At 36.9% G+C, this 26,101-nt stretch overlaps 1 protein-coding gene across 2 annotated transcripts in view; it reads left to right on the plus strand.

Annotated features, from left to right (window-relative positions):
- Nucleotides 1-1,285: 1,285 nt before the first annotated feature.
- Nucleotides 1,286-26,101, plus strand: part of LOC110100104 (protein ENHANCED DOWNY MILDEW 2) — a gene marked incomplete at its 3' end in the record, with an annotated part of 44,782 nt that continues 19,966 nt past the window's right edge. Inside the window, 6 exon segments of one of the 2 annotated variants that reach the window (XM_028700478.1) lie at nt 1,286-1,404; nt 2,065-2,478; nt 2,565-2,661; nt 6,495-6,539; nt 6,624-6,772; nt 25,207-25,303. In XM_028700478.1, the coding sequence (XP_028556311.1) occupies nt 2,072-2,478; nt 2,565-2,661; nt 6,495-6,539; nt 6,624-6,772; nt 25,207-25,303 (795 nt within the window). 2 annotated transcript variants of the gene reach the window in all.

Here is a 26,101-nt window from a genome sequence, read left to right on the forward strand (position 1 = left end):
TCAAGACCTTCCTCTTATGAAAGGGCATCATTTGTAATTGACTACAAATACTAATATAATCATTTTGACCAACATGCTCCATAATTTTTCCACTTTTTAGGATTTTCTACATAAAAAACTTGGTGTCTCTTATGACTCTTTCATCTCTCTCTCTTATTTGTGTGTGTGTCAGATATTCATACAAAGCTAGGACACTAAATCCTATATCACTCTATTGTCGTGAATGTTCTAGCACTCAATATTGACATTTGTCAAATTTTTGTAATGCTCATAATGTTAGGAGAAATTTTTTATAATTAAAGCAAAATAATATATATATATATATATATATATGGTTTACAAATTAAACTTAGAATGACTCCTAAAATATTATTTGACTAGGTCAAAATATGAGCTATTACATAAGCGCTCTCAAACCATTACTCCACCTAACAATATAGTTAGGTAGAGACTCAAGTGGATGTTGCCTGGTCACTACCAACTTGCCAACTGTCACCCTATGCTCTATACTGATGCGTCTTCCTATCATGTTTATGGAATACTTACTAAATCATGTAAATTATGATTTAAAAGAATTAGTAGGATTTATTAAATCTTGTAAATCTGGAATTAGTTGATCCTAGATATGTTAAATCTTGAAAATAGTTTGCAAGATAATTGTCAAATTTTGTTGAAGTCGTGAAATTGTTTAGCAACATTATACATGATTTAAGGAGGTTAGTTTATTTACAAATTAAACTTAATGTAGTATGGGTTTAATTTGCTTGTTAAGTGCGAGCTACTTATTAATTTTAATTAAAATTACAGAAAATAAGTTATAATGATAAATAACATAATTAGAAATTTGATTAATTATCAAATAATTTAATTAGTAATTACAGTACCATTTATCAAATTACTTATTTAGATGTTAATTAATAAGGATATGATATTATTGATAATTATCTAATATTCTCCCAAATGATTTAATAAAAAGTTATGTATTATTTAATTAATTTTGATTATTAATTATCTCATTAATCACTTAAATATTTTACTACAAATTAATTATTACTAATTAATTGTTTATAATGTAAAATAGATAATAATTATTTCTATTTCAAATTATATTAATTAAACTTTGTATTTAATTATTAATTATACTAATAATTATCTAATTAAACTAAATTAGAGAATTTAATTATACTATTAATCATAATAATCTAATTAATCATTAATGCATGAATAGTAATAATCTAATTTATCATTAATGCTTAAATAGTTTAAATTATTTTCTAATATAGATAGAGTCGGTGTAGGGTTTTCATTTCATCTTCTCAATTTCTTCGTTACGGTTGCTTTTCCTGGTCGCCATTTCTTCGTTGCTGCTTCAGCCTCGCGTGAAGGAGCTCGCTCTCTGCGAAGGTAACCATCTTTATCCCTTTCACGCGCTTCTTCGGCCAAATCTCGTAAATCCGCCGAATTCCAGGATTTAGTAAATCCGGGATTTTGGTCGAAAATCGGCTAACGGCGGATTTAACTCGCCGTGAGATTTACGGGACTCTCAAATAGTTAAATCCTGCATAAATCTCGTTTCCACAGCCCCTCAGACGATTAGCCCTTGTTTGGTTGATACTAGAAGCCAGACATAGTCGTTACCTAGGCCGTTTGTCCTTAGGAGCACCTTCCCTCTTGTGGTTGCTTTCCTGCTCATTGCCGTACATTGCCGAACTGTCCCTACCTCTATTCTCCGTTTTCTTTCTCCTGCAAAACGGCAGTCGTTGATCTTCTACAGCGGTATTGCTCGCTGAAAGCACTGCAGTCCTCTCAACTTACCTCGTCGGAGGTCTCTTCACTTTTTCAGATTGAATTCTTCTTTCCCTTACAAATTTTCTCTGGGTCATTTAAATTTTTTTTACTAGTTAATTGATGGTTTTCTCAAGGGTTTTGGTCATTGAACTGATGTGGCGAGTTCCTAAATTTACTGTTCTGGAGTTTATTCTAATTTTTTTTTTCTGAAGTTTCTTTATCTTTGGACATTTGGTCTTAAAATTTGCGATGACGATTGGTTATTTTTTTTAATAGATAATTCATGGCGTCGTCAGATGATGAAGAGGTGGTAGTTCCGCAATCAGTTACAAACTACCATTTTGTGGACAAAGATGGTGTGCCCATCTCATTTTCGACTTTACCGATAATTATAGATGATGAGAAGGCAGAGGATCCCAAGCACCTGGTGTCTGTACGTGGAACCATGGATGGAGGCCTTCAGTCGGTCTTCAAAGATGTGGTTGCGTGGAAGCTGAGATTGGATGGTGATGGTCCGGAGATTTCCGTACTTTCTAAGGACAACAAATGGATAAAGCTTGAGAAGCCGAAGAAGAGCTATGAGGAGTGTATCAGAACAACATTGATCACGATTCATTTGCTTCATTTTTCCAAAAATAATCCGGAGGCATCTGTGAAGAGCTTTTGGGAACATCTGCGCCAAGCTTTAAGGTGATTTTCTCTTCTATTTTATTTGAATTTATCAGATAGCAAAGATTTAATATGGTAAGGTTTTGACTGATTGTTGAATTGTGCAGCTTGCTTGATGATAGACCAAGCCAAGATGACTTCAAAGATCATATGCAACTGATTAAGTTGTTTCTAGAGAGAGATGAAACCTTAGCCAAGTCTCAGGTACGCTTTCTAACCCTTTATACAAGTATGTGTATTTGTTGATCATATAGTTGATGCCACCTATACATTCTCTAGAATATTAGTGTGATTATTGAAGGAGATCTATTGTTTTTAGGCAAATCATTTCCTCAGGGAAAACTATTCCTACACTTGTAGGCTCGATCTTAGTCCCGTTGTCTTTCTAGCTCGTGGAATGGAAAGTTATGCAAGCATGCTTGCTTGTTGGACAATACCTTTCTTAAATATCTTTGATATTGAAAGTAATATATGAATCTAAGTGCTAGCACTTTGTATGATGGATGGACTGATTATGAACAACCTATGGAGAAACCTCGGATTATGTTTGGAGACTTTGAAGTTAACAATTGTCCAAATTGTTGATCTCTCTTCTATATTTGTTATAGTCTATGATTTCTTGTAAATTTATTTTTTAACAGGTGAATTAATTGGGACTTTAATCTGAATAAATAGGATTGGCATATTCTTCTCCAGTTCTACTTTATAGGGTAGAGAAATTTTCGTAAATATATGTTTATATGATGCTCAAAATCGTTTGATTATATATATTATATTTTTATATGATACCGCAATTTGAAACTCTTATTTAACCAATTGGTGGTTGTTTTTATTAATTGAAGTTAGAGTATTGGTCATTGTGTGCACATGTGTGTAGAAAACTATATTTAAATATAGTTTTGAGTGATTTAACTATTGATGATTGTTTGGCCTATGTTTCATTGACATTATACATTTATTCTTAGCGTCGTGGAGAATGATGAACAATTAGGCTGAACTTTTGGAACACATTGGTTCTTTCTTTTGCAATTAGAATTCTCCTTTGTTATCTTGTGGCATTTATTTTCTTAGCCATCTCCAGTGTTGTCATAAGTGATATGAGCCCTTAAGGCCATATTATTATTGCCTAACATTCAGGGCTCGGACACTTTAGTTGCCTGCCCAAGCGAAGTTGCTGTATCATTTAGTAAGGTTATTTTAATCACGATGAATATTTTTAAAGAGTATAGGTGATAATCTCACATAAAATAAAGGCCTGTTTGTTTTATTTTAAATGCTTGGATCTTAATTTTGAAAGTGAGTCACATTAAGTTACAGTGATATTTATTTATTTTGTAGGAACTTGTTTCTTATGAACTCAAAATTTTGCATTTATTTGGTCTACTTTAGCTTTCATTTTAACCCACCATAATATTAATTTTGCATTAATCTATTACTATTTTAAGTAAAAATAACTTTAATCCAATATTTTAATATTATTATACTGCAATTAACAAAATTTAAAATTGTGCAATGAATATTGAGGCGCTAGCTTAAAATTAAATCATTAAATAAATTAAAAATAAAGCATTTAAGGGTTATAGTTTTAAATCATGGCATAACTTTATAAATAAGTTATACATGCACTTATTAATAAGCAAGAACTCTCAGACAAACTATTAACATACATGAGGTCTAAAAAATTAAGCATGTCCTTAAATATTCTAGTTATGATTTAGGATAATTTAAATTAAAGGGGTCTTCATTATAATCCACATTGTAGTTAATTGCTTTCTTGTCGCTCTCATCTTCACTTCAACATCTTCCCAATCTTCATCATCTCAAGCTTCAATTACATTCCACTTCTCTAATTAATACAATTCTATAAGAATATTAGTTAAAGCAATGACTTATTGAATTTTAGAATTTATATAACATAAAGTTTATATTTATTTTTTCTGCTAGTTTATTGTTGGATTTTGTTGTTCTTATTACTTCTTCCAGAAAAAAATCAACATTTAGAGCTTCCTCATGTTTTTGTGACTCTTTTTATTTTTGTTTTTTTTATGATCTAAGCCTCTAAGGCCTAGTTTATAATATTTACTAGAGTAAAAAGTTTTTGTTTTGAATAAAAAAGTCACTTAGACCATTTGGGATGCTTGTTTTTTTTTTCAGCCCTGCACTTGAAAAAATTAAAATGGTAGTCGTATGCCTCTTTAAAAATATCTCAAGATGTGCAATGCACATCTTGCTGGCTTGAGGCATACATGTATTTTTCTTTATGGGATGCTATAGCCTCTAGGTGCTTTGCAACATGCCTATCTTTGAGAAGCACCCTAGGACACAATTTATCACGCAATTTTAATCCACGGCTATGAGAAGGGAAGAAAAAATAGGGTTACTTCCTACTTCGTAAGATTGAAACCCATTTCTCACCTTTTGAAGGTGCTTTTAAAGATTGAAAACTCAATTCCATCCAGTTTTAATCAGATTCTTGAACTCATATGGAGTTAAGATCCAAATCGCTTCCATATGCTTGTAACCAAACAAATTGACCATAAGAAGAATACTTTTGATCCAAATAACTATTTTCCGATTTCAATTGCATTCTAAGTTAAAAATGTTGCTACATAGTTTGCCTTAAGCAATTTAAACAACTTACATGTATAAACAATTCAAATTTATTAACTTATATTCATTCATCTAATAATGCCCCAAAGAAAGGTGGGCTCTTTTGATGTTGTTGACGTGCCTAGTTTGCGAAAGTGCTTATTTCTAGAATTCATTGATGAAATCCTACTGAACTTTTCTGTATAGTGTTTTAGACTTTGCATGTTGCATGCTAAGGAGCTTGCAACGTGTAAGGTGAGGCTACCTTTATTCTTAAATAAATTACCAATTTCTCCTATTTGTGTTTCGTTTCAGCCCTTTTTCTCTATGTTCTGCTTTTCCACCATCTTCCTTTTATTTTAATTATTGTAGTTTTTATTCTCTTTTGATTTTTTTCTTCTCATTCAATATGGGGAAGAAGGGTAGAGAGGAAAAAGAAAACATTTTATTTTGATTCTTGTTCTTTTTATTATCTTTTTGTTTCGTCTTCTCATTCAAATATGGAAAAGAAGGGTAGAGTGCAGATGAAGGAAAGTGAAAAATATTTTAGGGATTAATAAATCAAGTAAAGAACAATGGCCCAATGAAGAAGATGCCAAAGGCATCCATGCTTGAGCATCTATGCCTATCCTGATAAAATAAAATTTGAAGACAGTTATTTATACCGAGAGAAAATAGAGAGTAAATGTTGAAACAAAAGAATATGAAAAGAAATTGATGAACCTGGAATTGGAATCCAAATGTACTTCCCGGGAATGTTTCTTGTAATTCTGTTTATTGTTGGTGTCCTGGTTGCTGTTTTTGCAAGCCAACAACCTCTTTGTGCTAGAATTGCAATGGCTGCACCTTTCCTACCACTAGATAGCAGCCGCCCTTTTCTCCTAAATTAGAATTGCTACTGCCCGACCTTCTACACCTTGCTAAACTACTGACCAAAAGATGAAACACCATGGCTGCCAAATTCTAGTTGCTAGCTAGCGTATGTCGGAAACTTAATACTCTCAAGGCTGCTTGAAACAAAGTAAAAAATAAAAAGGTCTGGTCTTGAATTATGTCAAGCCAAAATTTAACCAAAAACATCCTAAAAAAATTGAAAATTATGTTATGCATCATCGCATCTTACATTTTTGTACGCACAAGTTGATTAAGATATAGCATTGTTGTAGTTATTTGTGTGATACTTTGATATTATGATTTTGTAAGACATTTATCATTAGTTATAAATGTTAATTTAATATGTTTTTCGCATCATTATGATTTATGTTACTTTTCTTTACACTCATTTAATATTCAATGTGCAACTTTTTGTGCTTCAATGTATTACTTTGTCCCCGTTACTTAAATGCCTGACATTTATTCTTAATATTTTTTTCTATTGTTTTTTAGAAACTCCTATTTCTTCTTCAAAAAATATTGAACTCTTATTTTTGAGTTTTTTGTTTGAGCAGATTTTGCAGGCATTTCTTAAGAATCCCGAAAAGGCTTTTGTCAAGGTCAGTGATGGTTTTTCTTTTTTCCCCTATCACTACAATTTTTTGTTGAATGTTACTAATAACATAACATTTGATATTTAGCAGGATTTACATAATGTTCTAGAAGAAAGGCCATTTATTATTGATGATGAGATGGAAGGTGGCATTGTTGATGATGGCGAGGAGTCTGAGGAAGAATCAGATCTGTTTGATTCTGTGTGTGCCATTTGTGATAATGGTGGTGAATTGCTTTGGTATGCCATTATTGTTTTTCCATTCATCATGCTCTTTTTAAAATTGTAAGAATATACAATGCCTGATTGCTTTGAATTTCGAAATCTTCATTTTTGAACACTAGTGATATAATGAACAATCTTAATTCCTATTTTGTGAAAAGCTTACATTCTCTTACTCCGACATGTTCTGCTGCATTTATAGCTGATGCATTCAACTATCCGTGGTACTGGCAAATGGCAATCTCCAAAGTATGCCTTGTTGCACCATAGCTGTTCCTGCAGTTCTTAGCTTATGAGGAGGTTTCCCACACCATTTAGTGTTAGGAGCTATTGAGTTTCCCACTTTATGACATATCTGCTGGCTTGCGAATAAAACTAGTAAATTTTCTGTTGTAGGGGCAATTTGAATTTTCTGTTGTAGGTGACATGTGGTGTGATGCCCGTTGTTTCAGTAGCTCTCTTTGGGCTTGTTTACCTGTAAGGGGGCCTAGCATGCTGGGAACATATCGAGGCTTGTTAACATTTGAGAGGTTCTCTACAGTACTGGAGGCTTTCACTATTAGGTTATTGCTTGCAATGCAGTACCCCATGCATAATTGTGGCTACCTATTGGATGTTTTAGTCATTACGAGATTAAGAGTTATTAACTGTGTAACTATTCAAAGCTATAAAAAGGAACTAATGCATCTAAAGGCTAAGGAAGTGAAGGCCGACGGAGGTGGAGAGGGAATAGAGCCAGAGAAGACAATGAAAGCTAATGGCCATGATATGTTAATTCGGCCAGCTCGTGAAGCTTCTTGCAACGGGAGCTCGCAGTCTGTATTGAAAGGTTTGGAAACGGCTGAGCTCACACCTTCACTTTTGGGGGGAATCTGGGGAGTCGGTAGCGGCAAGAAGAAGAGCAACGATGTGTAGAGCTCAGTTAGCCTATCTAGGTGTCGTCGGTGGAGGCCGTGGAAAGCAATTTTCGACAGTAGCAATGTTGCCGAGGAGGTGAAGACAGATGCTGTTTCACACTTCGCTGCCAACTCCAACCACATCATTGCCGTTAAATCACAACCTTTGGTTGCCTTCCTCGAGATCATCTGATTGAGCAAGTATGAATCCGTTTTCTTGAGCTAGCTCTAGGGTAAGGAAAACGTGATATTCCAGATCATGATTAGGAGACAAGTGGATCTGGAGATTGTGCGTGCCAAGTTGAAGCGGAGGGGAGTTAAATAGTAAATACTCCAGTATGGAGTTCTTCCGCGATCTCATGCTTCTATGCAACAACGCCATCGTCTTCTTTCATAAGGACTCGTCGGAATCAACATTTGTTGTCCATTTATGACAAATGGTTTCTAAGGAAGTGATCACGATGTTGTTGAAGCCTGCTCGTGCGAAAATGGAGGAGGCGCCAAAGGAGGACTCATTGCTGTGTATGAAGATAGTTACTTAGTTAAAGTTGGATTCAGATCTCAACAATTCACTTTCGAAGAAGAATTGATCATCGGGTTCCCTAATTGCTGACCATAAACGTAGCTTCATCTCCAAGGCAGCAACCACCACCAAGGTGGAAGTGGCTAGGAGGGTGGAGAGGGGCCATGGTTCGGATTTGGGTTAGAAGGAGCGAGAGCAGGAGCGAGATAGGGACGAGTAGAGCATCATTGTTAAACCTAAAATGAAGGAGAGATCAAAGGTATCGGGAACGAGGGGCTTAAGGACTAATAGGAGTTGCAGACCTACTGGTTCTGGTTCCAAGAACTCCAACCAGGCTCCTGCGTTGAAGCCTAGCCTAAACACTGAGGAGACTACTAAAGCTCAAATGAAGCTAGAAAAGAAGTTTGTTGCCGCTCCATCCAATGTGACACAAAAGAAGAGGAATGCCACTAGTTTTCTTGATTGTTTGAGGAATTCATCTACGGAGCAATTCTAAACTCGCCAAACAGCTTTGGTGGTGGATCCATTGGGAAAGTTGTAATATGCAGATGAGGGGTTTGGCTTTGCAGTTGATTGAGAGTATTTTGGCAATGCCTAAATCTTATCCTATTCTAATAATTGGTGCTATCAGAAAAGGAGAGCACATTGACCCTCCTTTTGCACTTGATTTGTTGATGTGGGTTACTTTTCCTGTACCCTCTGCTCGAGTGAAGGTTATAGATAGATTAAAAGCACTTTATCCTACCTTGAAGGAGCTTGTGCTTACTGTTTCTCCAAGTTGCCACCACTAGTTTTCATTGTCAGAATTCTGAGGAATATAAGTTCCTACCACTATCCTTCATTACCAAAATTCTGGGGAATACTGGTTCTTCCATCGGCTTCATGCTGGAATGTTGAGGAATACTGGTCAATCTTGCTTCGTGCATCCAAGACTGAAGAGAGATCGAGCGAGAGGGCTCCTCTTACATGCGTTTAGGGTGAAACCGAGCTGAGCCTAGCGAAAGCCTCTTCTCGCGTGCGTGTGACTGCACGGAATGAGAAATCGTGTGTCTAGACAACCCAAGTCCTTAAATATACTTAATGGTAGTTCCAACATAAGATTTTTACCTTATATTCCATGTTAGTTGAAATTGAAAAATTTAGTACTTGGATTTAGTTATTCTTTTGTTGCCATATGACACACTCATCCTTCTATAACCTTAGGGCTTTGGAATTTTATAAATGCTTTTTGCTGTTGAATGAATTTGTGTCCCCTTGGATTTGAATATTATTTTTCTTCCTAATCATCTTCAGGGATGAATTGCCCTTATAAGGCATAATTATTTAGCTTGTTGGATTCTATTATCTTTTTACTTTTCAAGGTCTCAAACACTTTTTTCTTAAGCTCTGGCATGGATGTTTAGGTTTTTTTTTTTGGACAGTTCTAGTGTTTAGTTTTGAGGTTTAATTTCATTTACTTTTTTTTTTTTTAAATTTGCAATATTGAATTGTTATTTTTTTTTTTTGAAACTTTTTGAATAAAAAGTGCAACATTTTCTTTTGTACGAGCCTTCAATTCAGTTTTACTGGTTTGAACGAGTTTAGGTTGTTCAGTTAGATTTTGTTAATTTTAAAGGTTTAAGAAGTTTAGGTAGTTTCCTCTTAGTTTCCATCATTTGAAATTTGAAACATTAATCGATCAAAATTGACCGAGCCCAAAATTTTTAGCCAATTTTTATAGATCAACTCCAGTTATTTTAGATTGGATTTAGACAAAACTTACTGGTCATAATTTTAGATATATAATGGTCGATTTATTGATTGGAAAATTATGTTTATTCAGAATATCCACATATTTGATTATTAATTTCTCACATGATCTATAAATTTTCTATGGTCTTTATATATGGGTTTAATTTCCACAAGATATTTGTTATTGATTTACGCATATTTGAGTGTTATTGCTTTGTTTGAAACATTTCAGGTAATGAGTTCTTGTGTTTTTTTATTAATTTCCTTCTTTTAAAATACTCTTGGTAATTTTTGTTTTTGGCTTTAAATAGCATATTTGGTTATTGTTTACAAACTTTTTTCTTTTTTTTTTTGGAAAAATAATCAAAATATTTTTAAGAACATTCAAAATAATTTTTAGATGTTTTTATTAAATTCAAAACATAAACGCTTAGTCACCTTGCATTTGTTGCTACAACCGTCACCATCACTATTGCATTGATGGATGTTGCCACCACCACTGTTGTCTTCACCTTATAAATCGACTTATGCAATATTTGACAAAAACAAAACAACCCATATTTAATCATATCAAAACTTAAAAAAAAAAAAAAGGTTATCCCAAACAACCCCCCACCCCACGTATTATGTTGTTGGTAGATAAGAGGGTTTTTGGATTATAAAATAACTAAAAGATGTAAATAGGATCACCATTGTGATGAATGTCAAATCTTTAACAATTTTTGGTGATTCATAAGCACTATTGTCATCATTAGTTATTTTGCTTGAACTTAAACTTCTTTTGATCTAGCAATGGAAATGTATAATTTCTTCTATTACAAAATTATCTCTATGAACATTTGGTTAGGCTTGGTTCTTAAAACTACCCTGGAAAACAAAAATATACTGGATAATCTTGAAAGTCATGAAAATGCTTGGTGTGGAACTAATATCTACTTTGGCGTGGCTGAAAGCTGCACATAAGGAGATATTTCTTCCACAAGAGATCACTTATTAGATAAACTGATAGGAAATACTTGATTTCAAGTATTTCCTAATCACTTTGGCAACAAATCACAAATCCAACTGCTGTCCACAGCAGGAATACAGCCCAAATCTGAAGAAAAACTGAGAAAAACTGCAGAAAACGTGGAGAAAGGACTTGTATTTTACTAATAGATGCAAGGAAAATAGCAAAGATACAAGGATCCTCTATTCGAGAGGAGGATCGCACTCTCCTAATCTCTAGAATTCGTTCTAGAGCCCAAGCCACCCAAGAAGAACAAGAAAACTCAAAAGTAAATTTCACATAATCCTAATCCTCCCCTTTACTCCCTACTTAATGCATACAATTCAAAATAGTTACAAAAGGACCTAATTGCCCTCCCTTCCCCACCTTTTGGCTCCAAGAAATAACTTGAATTTCAAGTGGACCCCGCCTCAATCCCCCTCGCGGCTTCCGCCCGCTCTTCCGCCCGCCTCCTTCGGTAAAAACGAACCAGCCCACTGGATTGGGCCGGCTGGACCAGTCCTCCCTGGACCGGTCTAACATTACTGCCCTCCCAAAGAACCACCTTGTCCTCAAGGTGGAAGTCAGGAAACTGTTGCTTCATCCGCTCGTATGGCTCCCACGTTGCCTCGTAGTCAGGGAGATTCTTCCATTTGATCAGGACTTCTTTGGCTCCATCTGCTTTCTGGCGAACCTCCATGAGCTCCAAAGGTTCCAATATCATTTCCATTTCATCTGTTAATGTCCCTGGTAACTCGGAACTGGTAGCATAATTTCCAATGGCTCTCCTTAGCTGGGATACATGGAAAACCGAATGGATCGTCGCTGTCGGTGGTAACTTCAGACGATATGCCACGGCTTCAATTTTCTCTAGTACTTCATAAGGGCCGAAGTACCTTGGAGCAAGCTTCTCATTCATCCTGTTGGCGATCGATTTCTGTCGATATGGGCGGAGTTTCAAAAATACCTTCTCGCCCACCTCAAACTGAATATCCTTCCGATGCCCATCAGCTTGTTTCTTCCGATGCCCATCGATATGTACTCCTTTTTAGCACCGTCCTCTGCAGTCTGAACAATTCTTTCCAGAAATGGCTGAGGAACACTTTATCTCTGTCTGATACTATCGCCTCTGGCACTCCATGCAGTCTGACTATCTCCCTGATAAAGACTGACGCTACTGTCACCGCCGTGTATGGGTGGCGTAAAGGAATAAAGTGAGCATATTTGCTCAATCTATCCACTACCACCAAAATCATCGTGAATCCTTCCGAGCGGGGTAGCCCATCAATGAAGTCCATAGATATCTCCTCCCAGACTCGTCCTGGTAATGCCAATGGCTGCAGTAACCCCCCTGGTGACATAGCCAGATACTTATTTCTTTGACACACCTCGCACTTGGATACCATATCCTCCACATCTCTATGCATACCTTTCCAGTATAGCTCCGCAGCTAGTCTCCTGTAGGTCTTTAGTACTCCTGAATGACCTCCCACTGCTGTTCCATGGAACTCCTGGAGCAGTTGTGGGATGTGTACTAACGTTCTGGGTAACACAAATTTCCCCTTGTACAACAATCTCTCCCCCTCCAACGTGTATCCTGAATGGCTACCCTCTTCCTTCAGTAATTCAGCTCTGATCTTGCTTGGTGCCTCGTCCTTGGCACTCTCCTCCTTTATGGCTTCCCAATCTAGCATCATTAGGACTGATACAGCCACTGTCTGCAGCTCCCCCATGCATCTGGACAAGGCATCTGCTGCCTTATTTTCTACCACTGGCCTGTACTGGATCTCAAAATCATATCCGAGCAGTTTAGATAGCCACCTCTGATGCTCCTCTGTCACCATGCGTTGCTCCAGCAAATATTTCAGGCTTCGCTGGTCGGTTATGACGATGAAATGTCTTCCGAGTAAGTAGGGCCGCCACTTCTGGATGGCCAAAATAATTTCCATCAACTCCCTCTCATAGACAGATTTCAGCCGAGCTCTGGACATCAACACTTGGCTGAAATATGCAATGGGCTTGTGACTCTGCATCAACACTGCTCCTAGCCCGTATCCCGATGCATCTGTCTCTACTATAAAAGCCTGAGTAAAATCCGATAAAGCTAAGACTGGAATTGTGGTCATAGCTTTCTTCAACTGCTCAAATGCCGTCGTAGCTGCCTCCCCCCATAAGAATCCATCTTTCTTCAACTGCTCAGTGAGTGGCCAAGCTATAGTGCTGTATCCCTTCACAAATCTTCTATAATACCCTGTAAGCCCTAGGAATCCCCTCAACTCCTTCAGGTTTTTTGGCAGTGGCCACTTAAGCATGGCCTCAATCTTGGACTGATCTGCTGCTACCCCATCCTTGGATACCACATGACCCAAGTACTCCACACTGGCTTGTGCGAAGCAGCACTTCTTCAGGTTAGCCCTCAGCTGGTGCTTCTGGAGAATCTCTAGCACCTTCTTCAAATGCCCCTAGTGCTCTTCCTCTGTTCTGCTATACACTAAGATGTCATCGAAGAATACCAAAACAAAACGCCTCAGATACTGTTTGAAGATCGTATTCATGAGTGCCTGGAAAGTGGCTGGAGCATTGGTGAGGCCAAATGGCATCACTAAGAACTCATAGTGGCCCTCATGAGTTCTAAAAGCGGTCTTGGGCACATCTTCTTTCTTCATTCGAATATGATGATATCCTGATTTTAGATCGATCTTGCTGAAAACCACTGTTCCACTCAATTCATCCACAGCTCGTCAATCACTGGTATGAGAACTTATCAAAGGTACAGTCTTCCTTGTTGTGCCGCGGTAGTCTACACGGAACTGGCCAGCTGCCATTTTCTCTTTTACAATAGACAAGGACTAGAGAACGGGCTAATGGCTGGCCTGTGATCCCTGATTCCAGCATTTCTCTGATCAACTTTCTATTCGTCTTCTGAATTGAGGGTAGCGGTAGGGTCGTACGCTCACCGGTGCCACTCCCTCTCTTAATGTGATGGCATGCCCCTGCTCCCTGTGGTGTGGCAATCCCTAAGAGGGGTGGTGAAAAAACCTCCTCGAATCCTGAATCAAGGCTGCACAGAGGGGGTATGTCTCCCCCTTTCTCCCGTTCACTCCCTCTAACTGTGTAAATTCACCAAGTAGCCTCCCCTTCCTCCTGAATTATCTTGATTAGGGATTTCAGAGAAACCCCTGCCTTGGTCAGCCCTGCATCCCCTTGAATCACCATTTTCTTTCCACCTTCACCAATCCATCCCAGGTGTGCCCCAATTGATTTGGTTTCCCCAAATCTCTGCAACACTTCAATCCCTAGGATGACATCCGTACTCCCCAGTTCAGGGGAAGGAAGTCTTCTTCACTTGTATGCCTTGGATTTTCAGCACCACTCCTTTGCAAATTCCTCCTCCCATTCTACTTCCCAGTGCCCATCATCACCCTAGCCTCCAGTATCCACTAACTTCATCCCAGCAGCTCCACAATCTCGGGTGGAAATAAAATTGTGGGTTACCCACTATCAATCACACCACGACCACGGTCAGCTATCTCTCCCTTCACCTTCATAGTGTGACTTGGAGTGAATCCCACTACAGAGTTGAGAGAGATTTCTGCCACATCTAGATGCATCTTTCCTCCTCCACCTCTGAAATCGCTTTCCCCCACCCTCTTCGTCTTCCTCGTCTTCACAAACGAGGAGAACTTGAAGAGTTCGATCCTTGCACTTATGCCCTGGCATGTACTTTTCATCACATCGGAAACACAACCATTTTGTTCTCTTCTCTTGCATTTCCTTGTCATTGAGCCTCTTGAACTGTCCCCCATTTCCTTCTCCTGTTACTTTTTCCTTTGGAACTTCTTTCATCCCTCCTGGAGAAGCTCCCTTGGTGGCTAGGTGGGTAGTCGTCCACCTGTAAGTGCCTCCTGAGCTACTACTACTCTTCGCTCCCTTCTCCAGGATCTTTTGATTTTCGACCAACTGTGCAAGCTTCATAGCCTCCCCTAGGTCCCTGGGCATCAGGACCTTCACCGCTGCTCGCACCTCGGCCTTTAACCTTTTCATAAAATTTTCCTCCAGCACCGTCTCGGACAAGCGCTCCACCCTGCTGGCCAGATGCTCAAACCTCTCTCGATAGTCTGCCACAGACCCCTCCTGTGCTAGGGCAAAGAACTGCTTGTAGAAGTCTCCTCCCCGATCGGTTTGGAAACACTCTAACAAACTGTCCTTGAATTCTCTCTAGCTTCTGATCGGTCTCCTCTGATCTCTCCACTGGTACCAAGAGAGTGCCTTCCCTTCCAGACATAGGCCTGTTGCCGATAATTTCTCATCTTCAGTCAAGCCGTTAACAGCGAAGTACCTTTCCACCTTGTAAATCCACCCATAGGCATCTTCACCTTCAAAAATTGGCATTTTCAATTTTCTCACCTTCCGATCCCCGCCATCCCCCCTTAATCCTCCATAGTTTCCCCTCTCCCATGTGCATGGACCCCCCCACGTATCCCGATCTTCCCTTGCTCTGCCCTGTCCCAATCCCTCTTCAAAATCTCCTCTCCGATCTTCAAAAACTGCTTTCCGGCGCCCCTAAAATGCCCCCGATGCTCCCAACCAGCACCTCTTGGTTCCCCACCTCCATAGCCTTGCCTTTCCACATACCTTCCTCCTCTCTCCTCTCTCCGGAAAGGCTCCAGATGAGGCCTTCCCATACTCCCTCCCACGATTTCCACTTCTTCTTCCTCCCGATGGATTTCAGAGTTGGCGTTCTTCGCTGCGGGCCCTTTTGCATCAGACGCCGCCGATTGGGTTTGAAACTCCAACATTTTTTTCATCATATCTCGTAGATAGGCCACTTGTCCTTCCATGGAGGACATTCGTTCTTCTACGGTCTCCTTGATTTGATTCATCTCCCCTTCAATCCTTTCCTCCAACGCATCCACCTTCTTAGCCGTCATCTCCTACGGCTTGCAATTTAAGAGAAGATCTCAAGATCTGAAAAAAAAATTTCAGCGATTTTCTCCTTCGTTGGCACAATTTCAGCCGTTGAAATTGATCAAAAACAGCCCACAATTCGTCCCAAGACTTGCTCTGATACCAATTTGATAGGAAATACTTGATTTCAAGTATTTCCTAATCACTTTGGCAACAAATCACAAATCCAACTGCTGTCCACAGCAGGAATACAGCCCAAATCTGAAGAAAAACAGAGAAAAACTGCAGAAAACGTGGAGAAAGGACGTGTATTTTACTAATAGATGCAAGGAAAATAGCAAAGATACAAGGATCCTCTATTCGAGAGGAGGATCGCACTCTCCTAATCTCTAGAATTTGTTCTAGAGCCCAAGCCACCCAAGAAGAACAAGAAAACTCAAAAGCAAATTTTACATAACCCTAATCCTCCCCTTTACTCCCTACTTAATGCATACAATTCAAAATAAATACAAAATGACCTAATTGCCCTCCCTTCCCCACCTTTTGGCTCCAAGAAATAACTTGAATTTCAAGTGGACCCCGCCTCAATCCCCCTTGCGGCTTCCGCCTGCTCTTCCGCCCGCCTCCTTCGGTAAAAACGAACCGGCCCACTGGATTGGGCCGGCTGGACCGGTCCTCCCTGGACCGGTCTAACATAAACTTTATATTTTGATAATTTGTTACTGAATACTTCATAAATTTGAGGAGTTTCCCATTCATTCCAAAACAGTGAAAGGTGTTAAAACAACATTATTAGATATTAGATTTCATGGAGAGGTGACATTCAGACAGGGATGTGTCCTCATATTATTCCTTTAATTGAACATGCATTTCAAATTTTTTAACCTGGAAAGATATTTGAGACTACTATTATGAGGTTCACTTTGCATGTCGTGAACACAAAAGTCACCCTTAATAAACTTTGACTACTGCAGCTACATTTTAAGGGGAATAACTTTAGCTTCAATTAGTACGGGAGAATGCCCGTAGCAACCACCCAGATTCACTGCACTTGAAAATTTAAACAAGAACTTTTAGATTGGTTTAGATGATGTAGATGATAATGAAGCTCCTGAGAATGATGCTATTCATATGTTTGGTGAAGATATTAATGATGCAGAGGAAGCCTTCGAGGCCTTTATCTTTATAGCATGATATATGCCATCACCACATGTAAGTTTATGTAGACCAATAAAGTTCAAAGTTTAATATTTATTTTAGAATGGAGAGAAAAGCATGCAAGCTCATTATTGATAGTTAAGCTATATAAATGCTTATGAAAGTTACTCTTTAACCTTACGTTCAACTTACAAAGTTATTCAAGTACCTTAAACTATAAGGTCAGCCACTTAAAAAGGCTGGTTGTAGTACATCTTGCTAATTAGTGGATGAATTAAACTAAACTGTCAGCGGTAAAAAAAGTGCCCTGTGCTAGTTCAACTTGCTCTCTCTCTCTCTCTCTCTCTCCCCAATATATATATATATATATATATATATATATATATATATATATAGATTAAATGTTATTTAATCTAGGTTTTACACATTTTTTTGATAAAGCTAACACAATGGAAAGAGGATCATTTAAGAAGGTACTAAGCCTAAGGATACCTCAATGCATTTTATCAAGGAGTTTAGTGCTCTTAAAGAGCAAAGAGTTTTGTACACATTTTTAATCATCATCCATTTGACAAAGAAAGCTAGAAAAAAAAAAGGTTACTCCATGCTCTAATTGCATTGAGTGTGAAAGTGGAGATTGTTAGTTCAATGAATATTTTTGTTGATGCTAAGATAGTTTTTTCTAATTTTATGAGCTATATCTTGTAAAATTTATTATGATGCTTTCATCTAGATGTTGCCTGCATAGAATATATTAGATCCGCCATTCATATTTAATCTAGGTTTTACACATTTCTTGATAAAGCTAACACAATGGAATGAGGATCATTTAAATAGTACTAAACCTAAGGATTCCTCAATGCATTTTATCAAGGAGTTTAGTGCTCTTAAAGAGCGAAGAATTTTTGTACACGTTTTTAATCATCATCCATTTGACCAAGAAAGCTTGAAAAAAAAAAAGTTACTCCATGCTCTAATTGCATTGAGTGTGAAAGAGGGGATTGTTAGTTCAACGAATATATTTTTTTGATGCTAAGGTAGTTTTTTTCTAATTTTACGAGCTATATCTTGTAAAATTTCTTTGGAATTACCTATTATAGAATCATTTAGCTGCCATAGATCTAACTCAAGCCTGCTAGGTTCATTTTCTTAATTTACTAAACTTGATTAAATATTTTATAGTTAAAAATCCAAATAGATGAGTTGCTTAAATATGGGGCCATTAGAGAGAGAGAGAGGGAGAGCTTTAGTCATGCAATTTCAACCTTTATACTACTAAGGACGTTGATACATGTGTTGATAGTTATATAATCAAGCAATCACTTTCAAGTTTAGTTTTTATACCCTTAGATTTGGTTACATGTCTAACATGATGTTTCGGGTTTTAGTTTTTTCAAGAGATATCTTCAAAGTGATTACTTGTGTGTGAGTGAGAGAGATTGCTGGGAAACTACATTTAAAAAGAAGGGCGAACATTCCAATTGATATGCTATGCCATCGGGATTAATTGATACAGTATAATTTTAATATAGTTATGAATCAACTTTGTTGTATTGTTATCAGTAATCATTTGGTCATTTATTTTGATGATTTTTTTTATACATAATATTCATGTAGAAGATCTACTTCCACATTTTAAAAGAACTTTTGATGTTTTGTGTAAAGAAAATTCTTTTTAAATTAAAGAATTGCATCAATGTTACTTTGTATGTGATTTTGTGATTTATTGTTTCTAGAGGCTGTGTTTTTTGACAATACATTAAGTTGAAGTAAATCATGAGTGGGCTAAACCAATGAAATATTCATGCGACTAGGAACTTTCATCTATTAGCTACTTCTCACAGGAGGATTATCAAAAGCTTAAGTATAATGGCACTTACCATGATGGGTTGAGGGTTTGGATTATGGAAATATTTTTGATGTATTAATGAGTAGCTTGCCTAATCATAATACTAGTAGACTTTTGCATGCATATGGTTATACATTTATGGAAACTCATGCAATCACATTTTGATTTTTGTCTGAAATTTCCTCATTGTAGAATTGCATGTGGGTGGTGTTGTAGGCTATATTTGAAGAGCTAAGGCACTTTTTTTATTGGAATAGGACCCAAAAACTCCACTGTGGAGGTTAGGGGCAATTCCACCAACAGTCTATATGCCCAATTGAACAAGGACATTTCTATTAATGAGGATTGTAACTTTTGTTCTAATTAAAATGTGACGTGTGGATCCATATTGTCCCAATTGTCACTTTGGAAAGAATAGATGGCATAACATTAGTATATATAGTTTTTAACCCATACGAAATAGAACATAGAAAAATCTGTGTGCTAGACCTTCAAAATATGGTTAAAGTTTTTATATTGTAGGTAATCCATTCAGCAGAATGGTGGAGCTTTGCATGTTGCCAAGTTATACTAAGATTAAGGGGCTATTTGGTTGCCTGAAAAGAAAATGTAGTGTAAAGTTAATGAAATGTAAAGTAAATGTAGTGCATTCCGAATACTTTGAGCCTGTTTGGTTGTCTGCAAAATAAACGCACGAGAATTGTTTCCTTTGTTTGGTTAGGTTAAAAGTAAAAGCATTTTTTTTAATAATTTATTTTATTATTAAAACTAGTATATTTATAAAAGCAATGTATTTATAATAATGAATAGTATTTGATGTTATAAAATAAAATCAATCTATTCATTTATTGCACGATCTTATTATAATTTGTTTTTATTATAAGATATAATTTTTTTTGTGTATTAATTTAGCAGTGTGCTACTATAGACGAAAATATATTTGTGATAGAGAGAAATTTAATTTTAAATTCATTTAAAATTTAAAATTTTATTTTTAAATTAATGTTTTTACAAAATAATTTGCAGAAAATAAAATTTTTAAACTGATTTCTTTCTTAAATTTAGCGATAAAAAGCAATTGTTTTCGAATAAATTACATGATTCTCATTCATAACATGTAAACAACATTAACAAAAAAAAGTACAATTAAAAAACAAAAGATAATAAGTAATCCAGTTATCCACTCAGCTTTTAAGCTTCATAAAAAAATTTTCCTCTTGGGCTTCTAATTACCGTTCATCTCTGTTTGTGACAAATTCATTCTCCCTTACAGAAAATATGATAAATATTTTTCAGAAGCAGCATGAATAAATTTGGAGCTAGCTGCAACTACTAAAAAAGATGAAATACTATTTTATAAAAAGATAAGTACAAAGTTACCAAGAATTTTATTTTAGTATCAAAAGATAAGTACAAATTTATAAGGTTGCTTATCCATACTTTTTCACTGCTTTGTGCATGAGATGAAATGCTTATGGATATGAAATAATGAAGATTAAATGAAAAGCAAAATAAAAAGAAATGAATTGTATTAGTTATATACCATTTGTCATTGAACAAGAACTCTATTGTACATACACATGTTATAAATCAGATTAAACTGTCTGCAAGGATAGGAACACCAGTCTTCTTATCAGCTTATAATGGATCATATATCTATGCGATGAAGAAAGCAAATAGATTTAATGCGCAAGAAGATGAGGAGCACTATAAAATTATAGAATTCCCGTCTTGTAGTTTTGGCAAGGATGATCTCCCTCCACTGCTTTCAAAAGAACTCAAAAAATAGAGTCATGCTCTTCTTCATATAATGTAAGCTAACTGAATTATTAAATGTTTTAAATTCACTTGAATGTCATTACAGAATAAAAAAATTCCCTTGAATGTCTCCAGCTTCATTGTTAAAAGCCCTTTCATGTTACCTTCAACAATATACACTAAAAAAGGATAAAATAGATGAACAAACACCATCAATTATGAATCTTTCTTTACAATAAAAAAAATGATTTAAGCAACAATGAAATATAAGAAGACCCATGGAAATTATAACCCATTCAATCACAACAGCTACTTCAGAAATAGATTAACAAACCATTTCAGCATCTAACTTTGATTAATTTAGCTATTTGGAGTGCGGGGCACACTCATTCTTATTTAATAGATGGTTCAGAATATATAATGAAGAACACTTGCAATCATCTTGTTACGAGTAAAGATATACTAAATCAGTGGTTGGTAAATCATTAGATCAAAAGGAATTAATTAATAAACAATCATCTTCCCCTTCCTGAGATAATTCTCCACTTCTCTTCAATGGAACTCCCATCCTTCACCATTCCTACTCACCCGCCTTATGGACTGACCGGAGATCTCATCAAAATACGAACATTTATCCCTATCACTTTCCAAAATCTTAAACAATTGAAAGCCAAATGATTCAAATTAAACAAAGATATATAAGAGATTGAGAAACATTTTAATTTGACAGATGAAATCAAGCAGACATTTTTTTATTTGATAGTTGAAGAGCTTTAGTAACTCTGTTAATCCCATATGTTTCATAGCTTTCTACGCTCTTCTTACATGGATATATGACACAAACAGCATAAACTTGAGAACCAGAAGAATGTATCAAAACCAGCCCCTCCACCTTCATCCCAGCACTTCCAAGCAACAAACCCAAGTTGTGCGAAATGTTTCCCCCGACGCTGTTGCCTGCTAGAATAATGTTGCCCAAATTCCCAAAATCCGACAACCAAGGATCTGTGTCGTCAACTACCTAGCGAAGCGCCTCCCAGGAGTCGTCATAGGCAGCGGGGAGCGGGTTCTTGGGTGCGAGGTGGTAGTTAACTGACAGAGTAAGGACGTCAACCTTGGCAGTGAGGGAGTTGAGGTAGTTGTGGTAGACGGCGGAGGCGGAGCTCATGACATAGAAGGCGCCGCCATGGTAGTAGAGAAGAACCGGGAGTAGCTTCCTGTCGCTATTGGAAGTGGTGGAAGAAGAGGGCGGGAGGAAAAGGCGAGCGGAGAGGCGTCATCGGCTTCTAGATAGAGAGACAACAACTGTTGGGGGATTCAGACTAGAGAGCTGGGGAGAGTGGGAAGAATGGAGAAGAAGAGGGAACTTATACGCTCAGCTTCCGCGACATCATCGCACGAGGCTAGTTATCGCGCGAGAGAATTTGTAACTCGCTCAAATTGAGCGGATTTTGAAATCACAGGATTGGCCTCCGCTAATACACGGCTAATGCATCCGACTACTTTCTTCTATTCCGCTCAAAAATAATCAAACACCTTAATTTAAGAAATGCAGGTAATTACATTATTTTACCCTACTAATCCTGCATACCAAACAACCTCTAAATTCCTGGGCCTTAAGGTTTGACTAAAATAATTATAAGGAATAGATGTTGCATTCATGAGCTTTCTCCATCAATTATTGTGTAGGGAATGACAATGAAACTTTCTTTTTATTTGTTATTTTCAAGTGGACGAGTAAATTGGAGTGATTAATGTATTTTGGGTGATTTGTTATATTGTGTGACCGGCTAGAATTTAGCAGCGATTTCAATGTATGCAAGAAAGTATTAGGAGATTTGCAAGATGATATTATGTGATATGCATAATGCAAAGAAGTTAATAAATTAATATTATTACAGAAGGTAATAATAATGTTAGTTGGAGATGCATAATAGGTAAATAAGTGGAAGAACATAAGTTTAGGTGATGATTCATGTTTATATATATAGGAGCTACTACAAATATATCCCAAGGTTCTAAAAGGCTATATGTGCCAACATTATATTGGATCAAATTCTTTTCAACAACAACATCAAGCCTTTATCCCACTATATGGGGTCGGCTACATGAATCCTTTTTCTCCATTGTGTCTTCTTAAGAATCAAATTCTCATTTAAATTTAATAAAGAAAGGTCATTTCTAATATTTTCTAACCAAGTCTTTATAGGTCTATCTCTACTTTTTCTTAACATAAACCAAATCTAATACCATACCTGTTAACGGCGAATGGCGCACCATGGCGCAAAGGTCCATTTGGAGCCATGACGCATAGCGCACGGCGCGGCGCGCGCTATTTTGAACATGACGCAAGTTATATAAAAAATTATAAAATAATAAGCATGAATATGAAATATTATTAAAAATGAAAGACAAGCTATCATAATAATAAAAGATTTCATAATCCTCTTCATCACCCTCGGTACCGCTACTTAATAATCCTATAAGAACTGAATCTGACATTTTATGATCACCTAAAAACAAACAAATTTAGATAAAAGAAACATAATATTGTCCAAGAAACATAATATGGGGGCTGCCGGGGGTCCAAGGGGGCGCTGCTCCCTGGCGGGGTTCGACCTTTATAGGTCTATCTCTACTTTTCTTAACAAATTTTTTTTTGTAAGAGAAATTTTGAAGTTCGTTTGTATGGAAATTAGGGAGCGGCACCGAGCGGTATCATGCATGTACTTAGCGAGCGGTATCATGCATGTATCGAGCGGTACCGAGTGTGTACCTAGTTGTACTGAGCGGTACCGAGTGGTACAAAGCATGTACCGAGCAATATTGAGCATGTACTGAGCGGTACCGAGCGGTATCATGCATGTACTTAGCGATACTGAGCGTGTACCTAGCGGTACCGAGCGTGTACCTAGTTGTACCGAGCTGTACCGAGCGGTACAGAGAATGTAACTAGCCGTACCGAGCGGTATAAAAAATATTCATAAGTATACCAAAATTTAAAAACAATTTGGCGCGCTATTTTGCGCCGTGCGCAATGCGCCATGGCTCACATGTGGCGCAAATAGCGCGCGCTATTTTAAACACATGCGTCTCACCATGAACATGGCGCCGTAGGTGCGCCGCGCCGCGCCGTACGCCATGGCGCGCGCTATTTTGCGCCATTGACAGCTATGTCTAATACATTTACCCTCCTAATCAGATCATTGGAAAGCCGCCGTTTTATGTGACCAAACCATCTAAGGCGACTCTCTCTAATCTAATCTTCCACTGAAGCTACTCCAACTTTTTCATGTATATGCTCGTTTCATGTCCTGTCTCTAAGAGTAAAGCCACTCATCCACTTGAGCATCCTCATCTATGCAACACTTAACTTAAATTTTTTTTAGTTGAGGAATATTTAGTTGGGAGCTCATAGTGTTTAGTTGATAAGGAGATTGCAAACTTGCTTTGTGTTTATGTTTTTCAATTTGCTTTCCATCTATTATATTAGCAGGTCATTAGTTTTCATAGCTCATAATTTTTTGCATTTTATAATCGAAGTTTTAATATTGACTATTCCTTATGATTCTTATTAATGTCAATTATGTTCTAATTATTACTCATGATTGAGAAGAGCATATGATCGTAGCAGAAACAACTGTCATCGTATTAGATTCTAGAAGAAAATGTAAATTGCAATATCTCTAATGCATTTTATATTTGACTATTGTAAGTATGATGAGAACCCTTGTATCTTATGAACAAAAAGCTAGTCTCAGTTTTGGTTTCATATGATTTGTTGGGGCCAATGTACCACATAATAGGTCTAATGTAGGTATATTGGTAGTGATGGTTCCTTACGGTCAATTGTGATTGATGGACCAAAAGTTTAATATATATTTGTATTTTTGTTTTGTTATTTTCCACAGTACCCACTATTGAATAAATATGCTATGTCTAAAATTTTGTGGATACTTTGGGCTGTTGAATGAAATCAATTTATCTTGGATGTGCTGTTCTTTTACTTTTCAAGCCTCTTGTGGTCTGCAATTGCCCTTGAGTATGTGTGAGGCTTAATTATCTAGTTCTTTTTTTGTTCCTTCGCTTCATTCTTCTTTACATAGTATTGATTGACTAAGAGATTAGGTCTATTCATTTTTTTCTTTTTCTATGTTTATCAGTGTTTTGCATAATCTTTAAATTTTCTATTGTTCTAATATGTAATCTAGGTTTTTTGTTTTAATTTCTCTTTGGATATCTATTAGTGATACAAACTTATTTGTGTTATAATTTTTTTCTGAAATAACCAGGTTTATAAGTAATTGATTATATTATCAATTTGCTTTCTCTCAGATACTTGCATGCTTATATTTTATTGATTCGCAATAGATTTTTCACATCTTCATTAGTAGCGTAATTAGAATTACATATTTTCATTTATTTGGCATTGCATTTCATTTCAAAGGATTTGAGCTACTGAGGAAATCATGAACCTTAGCTTTTTCTTGCATCAATTAGGATTCACAATGTCAAAATCAAGTTATTCATATAAATGCTTTATGTGGAGCCAAACATCATAATAACATCACATGCTTTATTATGTCTGTAAGGCTTTTTTTTTGTTGGGTTTATGAGCATTTTGTTATATTGCTCTTATAGCTGTGAAGGAAGATGCTTGAGGTCCTTCCATGCAACTAGGAGAGCTGGAGCAGATTCAGATTGTGCATCGCTTGGCCTCACGAGGGTTCAAGTTGAGGTATTATACAAGTTGCAACAATAATATTTGAGTTCCTTTTTCATTTTTCTTATGGGGTTATTACACATATAGAACTAAACATATATTTACATATTCAAAATTTAATCTTCACAGTTTGCTATTGTACCCTTGAATAGGTTAGATTAGGCTATTAGTGATGTTGTTTATGATGATGATCATTGTGATAATTTTTTTACATTATCACTCAATCTATACTATCTATTATAAAAGCCATTTGAATTTCTTTCCACATCAAATCCTAGCCTTCCGTTTCAACTTTCTATATTCCAAATATTTTCTCTCCAAAAAACTCCTCTAAAACAGCCACAAACAACCCCTATAAATAAAGAAAAGGAGGCCAGCCGCCCCCTACAGCCGCCCAAAAGGGGAAGAAAAATGCAGCATTAAGGCATGACGGAAGCCCACCCGAACAGCCACAACCCAGGGACACCAACAGGACCCGAACAACCAAAGCCCAGGGATCCAGGAAATCAAGGAAACAACCACAGAAACCGAACAACCAAGGCCAGGGGAACCGGGAAAGCCACAGAAACTGAACAACCACCAAGCAGACAACAGCCAACCGCCCCCAGTCAAACCCAAATCAGCCCAAACACAAAAGGAGGAGAGGGTGGGGTACGGTTTGCTTACATCAATTCTCCTCCGGTTGAGAGATCTCATCTCCTGATGAGAATGCCTTGGATGGAAAATAAGGATGACGACGTTGTAAACTTAGGTTGAATGAAAGAGCTTCCTTGATATTCCAAATGCATTATATTTGATGGGAGAGCTTCCTCT

Source organism: Dendrobium catenatum, unplaced genomic scaffold (genome assembly GCF_001605985.2).
Source record: "Dendrobium catenatum unplaced genomic scaffold, ASM160598v2 fragScaff_scaffold_1530, whole genome shotgun sequence".
NCBI classification, from domain to species: domain Eukaryota; kingdom Viridiplantae; phylum Streptophyta; class Magnoliopsida; order Asparagales; family Orchidaceae; genus Dendrobium; species Dendrobium catenatum.